Raw genomic sequence first — 13,910 nt, 5'->3', positions numbered from 1 at the left:
AATTAAATTTGTTTCAATAAAACGTATGTAAATACTTAAATAGGAGTCTTAAGTCCAAACAAATTTTTTTTCTGTGTATTGTATTATTTTGTTACAATGAATACGAACAATGAAATAAATAATTTATTTATGAAAATAATAAAATATATTGATAGTTCTATGCAAATAATTGTTCTTTTTCTTAACAAACATTAACAAAAGTTACAGTTTTTGGCTAAAATAATTGCTATGTCTAGCAACAAGATGAAACGCGCAGTGCTATATTTTAATTGTGTTTGTAAAATGAATCGTTCGAATATCGTATTAATCCCTATACATATAAAAGAAGCGTCTCCCGCAATTTGTTTCTATTATGAGACAAAGAAAGGTGATTTTCATACATTTCGTGTCAATCGTATCGTGCGGACATCACAGCGCGGCAAGCATGGTAACAAATTTCGTAGCTTGTATACAGAAACAGACGATTCCAATGCTGCATATAAGAATAATCGAACTGCTCGACTGTAGCACGTAAGTCCAGGTCCACAACCTTGCTCTAAGAGGCCTTAAATTGTAAGTCAAAAGAAGTTAATTTCTATCTTTAAACTGTTCCTTAATCATTAACCGTCAGACTTAAGGCAATTTGAAGCGAATTGAGCAAAACTCAATTCTTACGGCCTAAAAGCACAAGTTCCCGTGACCAGTATAATTGTTATTTACAATTTACGGCCTCTTAAAGCAAGATTGTAGACCTAAATTAATGTGGATTAAGTCATTTATTGCCAAAGTTTGCTGGTACGTACGCTGTAATACAATATTTGTGTTACTAAATTTCTATTTCACAAGCTTATATGGTTACCCCAAAACTGTTATGACTATTAGGGATTTCGGTTTTCTATCAAACAATGATGTTATTTGAATAACATAGCAATATCTTATTTAGATGTCAAACAGATTATATTTTCCCTTTTAAACAAATAATTCATTTATAACAAAGATATACATTGTTTTAAATTTAAACAATTATATTTATTTATTCAAAACGTATTAGTTTGTTTGCAACAAAATTTATTAAATTCAACAAAATTGTCTTCTCTGTGTGTTTGTGTCAAAACTGGCCCTTAGGTATAAAATTTTTGTGTTGAACTTTTAATATATCTGAATGTTAATTTAACATATAATATGATTATGCTATTTCTGAACATTTTGTGTGAAATTAATGTATGAGTGAACAAATAATATGTAAATGATATAATATACTCGTGAAAATGTTAATTTTGAGATAAATGAATCAAAGATGAATATATACGTGTATATCTATTTAATTGAACATAATATTATCACATATCATAAATATTAATTTCACTGATGAAAAATGCTTCCACAATTTATTTCCAATTGTGTCAAAGTTTTACATGTTTATGTTACATTAAACATATCTGTGTTGTGGACCATTTGGGATATGTAGAACGTATTAAATTTAATATTGATTTTCCTATTGCGTACCTCCGAAAAGAGAGAAAATAAAGCGAGAAAATAATTGATAAATTTAATTTTTACATATTGCAACAAAAGTCATGGAAAATCTTAAAGCATTGTTACATAAATGTGATACAAATTACAGTTAATTTGACCGTGTTTTAGTAGTTTCAATGTTAAACACTTTATACAATATATTCATAATTCCGCCATTCCTATTTATTAAAAAAATTATAGAAGTCAATTCGTTCGTCTCAATGACATAATAACAATATTTTTCAGATAAATCTGAACAACTCATCAATAGTCGGTATAATTAAATGATTGGTTAATTATTACGTGTTTTTCTATTCATTAGAGAACGCGCTGGCACTCGGTGATAGCTACGTATAGAGCCGTATAGATTATTCGATCGCTGTTCGCGTTATAATTCATTACTTATATGTGAGAATTGTAAGATCGATCAATGACACACGAACACATAATTGCACCAATAACAATGCTATATAAAATCATATATCACTTATTGTCTCCTTCGAAATTCTACTTGCTTCGCAGGACCTTTGCGAGCAGTAAATCAGACGAGCTCTCTACCCCACCAGCTGTTCGATAGCGTTTGCTCGCGCCGAGAGGCGCGTCACGCATTCGGACGAGCACGCATGCGTTTAACGAGAGAACCGAGAGAGGGTGGAAACGTCGACCAATGGGTGGCCAACGAGCGGTGGCTGCCCGGGCGGAGCGTACGAGCATAAACGAGACGCAGCACAAGCTGATTCTGCCACACGACGTCCGACAGCCGAGGGAAGACGTACGTCGTGCCACTCAGAGACTTCAAGAGATAGAGAATATCCTTTTGTCAGAAGTCCAGTATTTCTTTCCCCAGTGAGAGTGTCCTCTGGTGACAGTCGGCCGTTCTTAGAACTTCCCTCGGCAACGAGTCGTGCGAGATCTGCCGCTCGACAATGGAAACACGAAGCGAAAAACGAAAAGCGCAGCGCGAGTTTTGAAGAAAATTCAGCCGGCCGATAGAGAGAAGTAGGCGAAGATGCTTCATGGCGCTCTACCGCGGGCCTTTCTGGCCCCGGGTCTCAACTACATGAGCTATTACAGCGAAGAGATTCATCCTACTTACGCTGCGCCGCCGACCACGTGGCATATCCCAATGGAGGATCCATCCTCGCCGATTTACTCGCGGATCCCACCAACTGAACATCACGCATCATTATCCTGGGAGTCCTCGAGATCGTCGACGCCGTGTCCACTGGATCTGTCCTTGAAGCCGCCACCGACACCGAATACCCCGAAGACAGAAGAGATGATCGAAGTGGATGTCGAAAAAGACGTTAGGATTCACGAGGAAGTCCAGGCTCGTCCCGAAGATCGCCGAGATAGCGAAGAGGATCAACAGCTGATCGTCGACGACCTGGATACTTTGAGAAGCTCTTCGGCGCAGAGTCATCAGAGCCAGTACGAACGACTGGTCCTCAATAAAGAATCGCCTCGCTTTCACGATTCGATTGTTGATAAGTTCCATTTCCCCGAGGAGACAACTCGGTTGCCGCCGTATCCCGGAAGCGAGCTCGCCTCCAAGTATCAGCTGCACAATCAGAAGCTCCTTTTGGCAAGTCCAACGCATTTGCAATCGATGCAGAGTTATCACCAGCAATTGCTTTTAACACCGCAGCAACATCTTCAAAGTGTGCACGCGCCTATGACTCCGCCTAGTACACCATCGCCGCCTCAGTGTCCTAGGAGAAGAGTCCGGGAGGAAGATCTCGTCTTACCGTCCTCGGGAGCGCCTGCCAACGGCGCCTCCTTATCCACCCCGAAGCAGACCAGCAATGAGAAGACCGCCGTCGCTCAAAGGCCCAAGAAGAAACATGCCAGGCGGCTGAAATTCGACGAGGACACCAGCAGCCCGGTATCGGGCACCGTTATCTTGGGCCCGGACGAGGCGGTGGTGACCGGCGACATCGATCCCGCCTTCAACATTGTCGAGGTCACGGAGGAGGCGCGCGCCGAGCTAGCCAAGATCGAAAATCGTCTCGGACCGTATCAGTGTAAGCTTTGCCGACAGCTGCACGAGGACGCTTTCCAACTGGCGCAACACCGATGCTCTCGAATCGCTCACGTGGAGTACCGTTGCCCGGAATGCGACAAGCGGTTCTCTTGCCCAGCTAATTTAGCGTCCCATCGACGTTGGCATAAACCCAGACTGCCCAACGCTGACAGTTCCACTATGTCATCGTCAGGGAACAACGCTGAGATCCCGTGCACCAGGTGCGAGGCCAAGTTCACGCGGCAAGCTGCCCTGCGTAAACATCTCGCCACTCAACATCCCGAGACCAACAACAACGTCAGCAATAGCAATAACAACAACGTCGGAGTCGACAGTCAGGAAGTCATCGGGAAATCGGACATCGCCCAGACAGTTCCGACTAGCCAGTTGACCAGCGAGATGACTTGACACCAATTTCCGGCGAGACCTCTGCCGAGACGACCTGGGCTCTACTGGAGATTCGGCCTCGATTTGTAAGAAACGACATTTTTTTTTCGTTTACTGATTCGGCGGTTTCCGTAATGAGTATACAATCAAAATGTTCAGTATGCTTTTTCTAAGAAAGATCTTGATCCTCTATTTTAATTGCAATTAAATTATCTTATTAAGAGAAGAAACAAGGAAAAAACAATCGAAAATTAATATGAAAAAGCGAGAGCATTATTGTTATTGTTGTTAAGAAGGGACACTTAATTTTTACTTATTATTGTTTTATGATTTTATTTTTTATCTCGTTACCGTTTATTTTATCAAGATATTTTGTTCTATTTTACTTTATTATTGTTCTTTTATCTCCTCTTCTTTTACTCTGTTTTATTTTGTTAAAAAATTATTTATTAATATTATAATGTTATATAATATTGACTTTTATTTAAAAAATTTCTTCTTTATATATAATAATACGAAGTTTGAATTAAATAAAGATTCTTACACATAAAATGTGTAAGTTAGAAGTTGGAGTCGAAAAAATTTTGCACGAAGTAATACATGAAGATTAGAAATTAAATAGCTTTAAATTAAGTGTGGCTGAAAAATTGAGTGTCTCTTCAATTTGTATAATCTATTGTCATTTCTAATTATACAGTATTTTTAATTCTTTCTAATCTTTGCATGTACAAAGATGACACTATTTATTCTAATCCTTGCATGTACAAAGATGATCGATATCAAAGAAGAGCTAAAAATACCAAAGAAAGTAATAATTCGAAGAAACTAGTAAATATATCGCTAATAAGTGATTTTTTTAAAATCCATTCTTATATGTGGAAAGGAGTCAACCATCCTCTGATAAGAAATTTCTTATTTGAGGATGATTGGCTCCTTTCCATATACCTATATACGTACAATCTGTAGTGTGCGTCATTTCTAGTTTACACGCAGTAGAAGTCTCCTGAAGAAGGCTTGTTGTTGCCTTCTGAGATAGCAGTTAAATAACAATCGGATATTTCTAGTAGCATTCGAATTTGGGCTTTTGATACAGAGAGCAAACGCACAATTCTCTGCACCACGACGCGCCGCGTGAAGAGATATACTATTCGATCGATAAAATTAATGCAGCCTCCATTAGAAATTAATGTATTATATATACGTGGCATTATATTATTGTATCAAAAGTTTGTCGAACTAAATCTAAAAAAAGAAATGGCTAATTATGATAAATAACTTTTTCTAAAGTGTGGCTCTCCAGACTGATTTAATAAAAAACGAACAAACGCGAACAAACATTTACGATAATTTTATGAACAAGCGTAAAGAACGTTTTTCCTTTGATGAAAATCAACTAGAAGATATTTGTTAGGCGTTTGATTTCTTGTCATACCGCGGCGCCATATTCTATATTCAATGAAGCAAATTCGTTCGTTCGTATACTTTACTTGGTCTGGAGCCACTCTTACTAGTATGAGATTGTTATTAAATCATGAAACATTTACCGGGGAAAACAGGGTTCCGCATTATCATTGTCCGAAGGAAATTCAAATGTGTGTATCAATCGTATCGTATCTATAGGCGGTGGACAAAATTAAGTATCGCTGGTAAAATTCTTCATTATTTTTTCGTTTTATTCTATTGTCTAGCGTGTATATACATATATTCTGAATATAACATTCTCAGCAATCTTTAACAAAATCTGACGAGTACGGTTTACAATTCTAAAATAACTCAGTTTTACATATTTAATACAGTATTAAAAAAAATGAATTGCTTAGCACAATAAGCGTCGTATTATTTTACGATTGAATAGCTGATATGCAAGTAAACGTAGATTGAATTTATCGAGTGTATCATGCCAAACAGATACCTTCTAGTAATTGTAGAATTTAAAGATTTCTCTCTAGTCATTTCCAATTACTCAAATAATTAAAAGTAAATGTAAAAAGTTCGCTCGTATTACGCAAAGCAATCTATAAGAAAATCTGGTCAATAATTGCGAGCTCGAATAATTAATTCTAGTCATAGACTATGTCATGTAATTAGAAGTAGGTTTTAGTGAAGATATACAGTCTTTGTACATTTCTGTAAAATTTCGGCGACGTTACTCGCGAACAGGCAATAGGCGAAAGCGATCTTTTATGTGATGTAGATATGTACAATATATAGCATGCGCGATGTATATATAGCGAGACGCGATTAAGCTAAGTGATAGACTATCTGATATAACGATCTCAATTTGTCTGACGTTAAGTTAGTGAACAGAGATTCATTCGCGTTTAAATCCATCTGTTACACTCTTTAAAGAGAGAAGTTTATTCACTCATAATTTCATTGATAATTTCATTAAAATAGTCTACAATTACATAGATTTGTATGATATAAATAATTATTTTTCTTTTGTAATTATATTTTTTGATTATAGAGTTATAATTTTATCATTTATTATAATTATTGTCTTGGGAGCAATTTTATGTTTATTTTTTTAATGTTTTAAATATTACAGATTAGATTATTAGAATTAAGTTGTCTTATTAGAATTAAGTTCTCTTTCTTGTTTATCTACTGACATAGACGTATTCAAGGTTTGAGGGTTCAATCGGAAATTGCTATTCTTTTTATTATTGTTAATAAAAATATATAACACATACTTTATTTTTGAATAACGAAATAATACTTTCTTTTATCATATAATATATTTTTTTCTTCCCGTTACGACAATATAAGAAATTTCTGGAACTTTTGTTAGTTAGAATTTTGGCAGTGTCCGCTCTATAGATATACATAAGGAAAATTTTCGCAAGTTTTTTGAAAAATATCTTGGATACGCTTATGACTTCTAGCTAATGATGAGTATTTTGGAACAACTTCTCAAACAACATGCATGACATTATAAAAATGTTTTTAAATACGCATGTCATAATGATATAACATGTTGCTTTGTTGAGAACGTTAATACAACGTACAGATTGTTCTTAACTTGCTGAGGCATTAATAATTAATTAATATTGTATATAGAGCACAGATCTTAGAGATCGTTCATACAGCTATAAGACAACCAAAGATTAAATAGTATAAGTTAAGTATATAAAATAATTGTAAAATTCTTGTGCGGTTTTGAAATTTTTTGTTTTATATATAATAAAATTAATTGAAAGAGGGAGAAAGAGAGAGAATAACTGAAAGATTAATTGTTACATTTATTCTTGGGATTGTTATTTTTTAAATTATCACTACGTGTACAAATTGAGATATGATTCAAAAATTTTATAAATATGTTTTGTAATCAATTTCTATTAATATCTTAAGAAAAAAGTCTAACGTTTAGTAAACACAGAAGCCCGCAAGGAATTCATCTGTCAAAAAAAATTTCATAGATGAATCGCTTGTATTAAACCTTTTAAAATTGCAAGTCTAACATTTTTTACAGATTATCATGTTTTTATATATATAAAGAAGATTATAAAAATTTAAGCACAAAAATATGTCAGCCTATACATATACAGGGTGTTCCAAACCACTTGCGTCACTTAAACATAAGAGAAGTGATTTTTATTAAAAATTTCAAATCTCAATATAAATTATGTTACATTATATGTGGTTATTGCATGTAGATTTGCTGCAATTATGTGTTTAGAGCAGTTAAAGTTCATTTTTTAATTATTTATTTTCAAAATCATTTCCCGATTAATAGAAGTATTTTCCGACAAAAGTTTCTTATTTTTTTCGCGTAGAACGCAAAAAGGATGCTACGTTCCATAAAATACAACTCGATTTCCAATGTGATTAGCCCATTTTCGTTCAAAACCGGAAGTTGAAAATATCACCATTAATATCACCATATTAGAGCATACCTGATTTACAATACTTATTAATATTTTTTAGTTTTTTTATAAAAGCCACACATACACACACTTCCCTCGTTTTTAAACGGATACTTTAAGTGGTCTGGAACACCCTGTATAAAATCCCTTGTCCATAATCCACTAATGTAGATTAACTTTAATATCGAATTTCTTAAAACTAAAAAAAGAGTAAATTGAACTTACGATTCAAGTTAATCTTCATTGATCGAAACAGACATTAATTAACAATTAAGTTTCTTCTTTTGGTTTTCCTTTCTCATTTCATAATTCTTCTTCTATCGTTTAATTTTATGTTATATATTTTACTTAGGAAATATCAATGATGAATACTTTTCTCTTGAATTTGTACACTGAGATATTAACTACATATATAAATACAAACGCCGTATAAATGAAACTGTATACTAAATATATATACTAAATACATTCGAGCAAGCGATGAGCTATATAATATTATATTATATATCTTCTCTAAAGTATCAAACTATTTATTTCTTTAGCTGCGGATGACCGATCTATAGTTATATCTAATAATATAATAGTATTAGCAGTGAACCTTCTCAAAAGTTATTGAACGCGTTTATGCTAATGACAAATGTTGCGACTCTAATTGTAAGTGCAAAGCTCTGCTAGAGATACAACTATATGCGTAGTTAATCGAGACCTACTTTAATTTTTAATCGTGTAAGATATTCTTATTAGTTATAGTAATAATGCAATTTATTCGTCTGCATGCAGTCATTGATTCAAACTATATTTTAAGTTCCTTATTATATTCGTTCTGCTAATTTAGAATGGAAGAGTATTTTCTAATCATAATTTATAAGACGAACCTTTATAGGTGCAACGATAGATACGAAGTGCAAATGTTAAAATAATAATGTACATAATTTTTAGTCGATTGTAATTTGTAGGCTAATTGAAAGTTAAGTTAGTTGCATTAAATATATATTTGAGAAAGGATCTAAATAATTGTAAACATTCTGAGAAAAACTTCGTTCTCTTGCTTGCACAAATTGAATATTTTTAGCCATTTTTTTTTACAATATTTCCGATCACTATAAATTGCTAAAGAATCGAGTGAAATAATGTAGACACGAGCGATTAATTTTATTTCGGGCAGAATGCAATTTTAGTTTTAAATTCCAAGTTAATGCACGATCAGCCTGGAGTTTTCATCGCTTCGTATTTCAATTGCAATGGAATGGAAGTCTGCTCGTAATGTAGAAGAAACCTAGATATAGAGTTACGTAAAAGCATAGCTTACCGATCTATCTAATCCGTAAAAAAGTATAATATTAAATACGTATCGTATACGTTATATGTATACATATAATTATTCGGACGTAGTATAATGTATTATCTAGAGCAGTGAGAGAGATCACATAGATTTTTAAGGCGCTACACTTACTCTCGAGCGTTTTTCGAAATTGTATATAAAATGAACGCACGTATGCGTTTATATGTATGTATAAATGTATGATATTGTTGTATTCATCGGATAAAAATCTCACGATAAATCTCAAACTTGCGTTATTTGTATTACATCCGACTGCTTTGCGTTAGATTAATTTACGGATGTGTTACACTGTCTATACCTGTAAATAACGTATTGACTTCTGAAATACATGTCTCTCAGGAATTGAATTGTTTTTTTTTTCTGTACCCAATACCCGTAATAATACGTCCTGGCCTTTTAATAAATACATAGAGATGAAAGGTTTGAAAATAATTGTACTGATAATATGATAATAATAACTCAAAGCAACACAAATTTAAATATAATGAATAAGTATAATTTTTCATGATTTTTTTTTTCATAATTCCTAGAAAAAAGAAATTTGTGAAACTTTTCAAACTTTCGCAGTAATTCAATTTTAAGTCACGCTGTCCGCAAGTCATAATTTCGTTTTATTACGACACGTAAATAAATTTTATTATCAAGAGAAATGGAGATTTATTTCATAAATCTAAAACAAAATATACATCACGGAATGTATACTCGTATTATTGATCAATTACAATAAAATAGTAATTAGAATTAAAATATCCATTAAGAAAAATTACAGGACTGTTAATATTCAAAATACATAGAGAGATATAAAAAGACTAATCAGAGTCGTCCGCAAATCAAGAAAATATTCATGTTAAGTCATAAATAAATGTATTACATACAAAAAATTATTAAGATTAAAAACTACACTCATATATAAGAAAAATTAGTTCCGATCAGAGTACATGACAAGTTTCGGCCTTACGTTTAGGCCCTCTTCACAGATGTACAAAATTTAACGCAGTAAATCCATCAAAATTAAAATTACAAAATTAAGACGTAGACGGTTGTGTTAAGATATAAGATAGTATTTTTTTAAAGGAACGACAGAGCTCGTCAAGCGATTGAATGATTTGCGAAATTTTCTTATCATTCTAGTATAAAAGTACGTTTGAAGTAATCAATATAAAAAAAACAAGACAGAGCGTCTCTCTGGTAAAAACTCACCTCTAAGTCCATAAAATAAGAGAAATCCATGTCGTTAAATTAATCGTCGATAATGATGTCCACGGTAATAAAAGAATTTATTATCATACAATTGTAAAACGTCAGAATTATAAAATATCTATCTTTTGACTCCACGGTCGAGTTTCAAACTCTTGTAGCACGTAAAACTTCAATCAATGAGTATTAACACGTACATTTTATGAGGAATTTTATGAAGATGTAGCGATCAAGTTTCTACGATTGTTATTTTCAGTTTTTTTAAAATCATGGATTCCAAATTTGGATCTTTTATTGTCAGGTATCATCATTCTTATATCGTAATTGACCGATTCAATAAAATGAGTACTTATATACCTTATGCTTCAGTTTTTATAGTTATAAAATAATTTTATGCTTTTAGCAATAGAATTTATGGCACGACTATATAAGGCCTGTGATCATTTATTATAAAACGTAAAACTTTATTTGTTACTTCAGTGGGTTTTTTATGGCATCCTTAATCAGGATTACAAATGATCGAATTTCTGTAAAGGCACCTCATGTTTCGAGGGGAAGGAAGAGGGAGAGAAAGAGAGAATGACTCTCTCTGTTAGTTTTCTCTCTTTCTGGGTCGTTCTTCTCTGTCAACTATTTCAAAATACAATTCCTTAAATAATCTATAGATTTTACAATTTGAGAGTAACATTAAATAAGTTTTTTTAATATTCGCTTAAACAACTCGTCTCTCACACTGTTTTATTTCATATTGTAAGGCGTTATACATTTTGATTCCTCCATAAAATATACTCTATTGCACATTTCTTGTTCTGTTGAATTTTATTATAATATTTCCAGTCTGACATATTTGTTTCTCACTCTCACCTCTTATTTCTACTATTTCTAACTTATTTCTTAATTACTCAGATGACATGTTTTTTAGAATCTTAAAAATAAAAGTACATGTTATAACATAGCATCTGTTTTATAGACATAAACTGTCATATACTTGTAACGTACTTTGACGTATCTGTTACATTGCAATATGACTCTCATAGCTCGGTTTTGTTGTTCTGCAATTTGCTCAGCTGTGTTTCTACTATATCAATCAACAGCATCGTGTAATACATAAAGTGAGGTCATGAGGTATTATAATAATCTTATAATATAAACAAAATGTATCTAGTATACGCCGATCTAAAATTATCTTTATATACTATTTTTAAAAAACTCATTTTTCTCTATTTTTCTTTAACAGATAATCAGAATTGTCTTATCGAAATCCATCATCAATACTAATTATATTTCTAAATACTTCATTATATCTACCCATTGTCTTTTAGTTCCAACTAACAATAAGCATTTAATATTACCACTCTGCTCGTTCTTTATATTTCTGATAGTTTTGACTATCATGTATTGTATTTCGTTTTTCCTGTACTTAATTTAACTTGATACTTTATAACTGTAATACTTTCTCTCTCTGGTACCTATATGTAGCACTTTTAATACTTTTGTGTTCCTTTTCCTCACTATTTATCCACTTGAAAGTTATTATTTTTGCAGAGCGAATTTTGACACGTCTTCTTTTCAAGAATGAGAGAATGCAAGAGCGAGAAAGACAGAAAGAATGTGAGAGAAAGAGAGAAAGTGACAAAGGAAGAGAGAAAAAAGCTTCAAAGATTCTCAGGCGCTGTATTGTCCAGGGATGAGATGCCCTTCTATATTACTTTACTATGTGTCGCCATAATGCCCCTTCGTAAAATCCATACAACGAAGGAGAGGGGGATGGATCGGCGGTTCCGTAATCTTCGCGAAACCTTTGTATGTCGTCCGAATAAAGAGACGTGTCGCGACCCCCATGGGAAAGAGAAAAAGAGAGAGAGAAGAGAGCTTTAAACGTAAGAGGCTGATTTCTTCTCGAAATCCTTCGCAACTGTTCGCTAATAGGTTCCATCGTCTTTGACGTATGAATTCTTACGGCGTTCTTACCCATAAGTCGAATGTGACCAGTTAATCCATCAAGTGTAAAGAGATATCTCGACAAGTTAAGATCAGACATTCAAAGTATAAGATACACAGTTGGAAAAAATATGTTAAATTTAACATAATATGAGTATATTGAATAGTAACACGGATACTATTTATATGTTTATATTTCAACAAAAATGGAATGTAATCTTGAATCAAACTTAAAGAGAGTTATGTATGGTATACAATCAACATAATTACGATTCGCTTAACAACACTGTCCATTCCTGTTACAGAGTAAAATCGACATCCTTATTCTGTAAATTTTAACGTATTTACTAAATACGTGCAAATTGTGTTACTTTAATATATTTTTTAAATCGTTTTAATAACTCTACACTTCATATTCATTGTATTCATTTAACATAAGAGACATATGTTAAATTTACATCTAAATGTGTACCTTTACTCGACACAAAAACTTTAACCAGTAGAATATTTTTTTTACAAAAATACACAAATTTTCCAACTGTGTAGACAACATCAAAATAATTAACTAACAACATTAAAAATTAAATAAACATTAAATAAAAATTATATAACAACATTAAAAAATGAATCAAGCTTCCAAATCTCTTATGTAGAATATATTTTTTATACACGCTGTTTCAACTTTGTTACTTAAAATAATATAGCAAAATAAGTTCTTAAAAAATTAAGTAAAAAGGTTATTTGTAAAAATTTTTATTTGAAGCACAGTACGCAGTTTTTGAGATATTTGGTCAATTAGAGAGAGACTGTTTAAACGGCCACTTATTCATGAGTCGCACGTGCAGTAGAATAGTGCGTGCACACTTCAGCACGTTCACCAATACTCACAAGTAATCATCTAAAACCGAAACACAATCTATTGTATAATTGACTATATTTAAACCTCTTATTATCTCGAAAACCATTACTTAAAATAAAAATCTACAAATAACTTTTTTGCTCGATTTTTCAAGAACCGTCTTGCTATAGTATTTTGAATCTCAAATTTTAGGACAACTTTCAAGAAAGAAAATATCATTTATCATAATCGTACATCAAATCTCTTGTGTAAATTGAGTCTATATTTTTTATTATACTTTGAAGAAAGAATATTAGGCTGAGATTGACTCAAAACTTAACCTTGTAAATTAATGGGAATCAGTTATAGGGGAACTCTTAGATGACATTAGAGATTATTTTATATCGTTAGTCTCACATGTTGTTGTTTTATTACTATTGCTACTATACTACTACTATTATTATTACTATTACTCTGACGGAAGAAAATATCGTTTATTATAATTGAACATAATAATGGAGACTTTAATTTGGCAAAGTTTGTTTTATTAATGTATAGGTATAATAATAATTACATGATATTCGTATAGCTAATTAAAATGAAATTAAACAATCTTCCGTGACTGACGATTGTTTCAGAAGCGCATCTACTTTACTTGAGTCTTGTCTCATTAACAAGCAACTATTCTGTAAATAAATTCTACAACAACAGATCAAAGGATCTGACTATAAATCCTTAGGTTTCTTTCTCGCCTCTTTTTCTTTGTCCTTTTTCTCTTTTCCTTTACTCTATTCTTCACCACGTTGACGTTGCGTCAACTAT

General features: G+C 32.6%; 1 protein-coding gene across 1 annotated transcript; it reads left to right on the top strand.

Annotated features, from left to right (window-relative positions):
- The first annotated feature begins 2,503 nt into the window (after positions 1 to 2,503).
- LOC108783192 (insulinoma-associated protein 1) lies at positions 2,504 to 3,925 on the top strand. The gene has a single exon (XM_018551695.1). It carries the CDS (start codon positions 2,504 to 2,506, stop codon positions 3,923 to 3,925), a length of 1,422 nt encoding a protein of 473 aa, XP_018407197.1.
- The last annotated feature ends 9,985 nt before the right edge of the window (positions 3,926 to 13,910 follow it).

This window comes from Cyphomyrmex costatus, unplaced genomic scaffold (genome assembly GCF_001594065.2).
Source record: "Cyphomyrmex costatus isolate MS0001 unplaced genomic scaffold, Ccosl1.0 scaffold143, whole genome shotgun sequence".
Taxonomy (NCBI): domain Eukaryota; kingdom Metazoa; phylum Arthropoda; class Insecta; order Hymenoptera; family Formicidae; genus Cyphomyrmex; species Cyphomyrmex costatus.
This window is presented reverse-complemented; position numbering and strand designations above follow the sequence as displayed.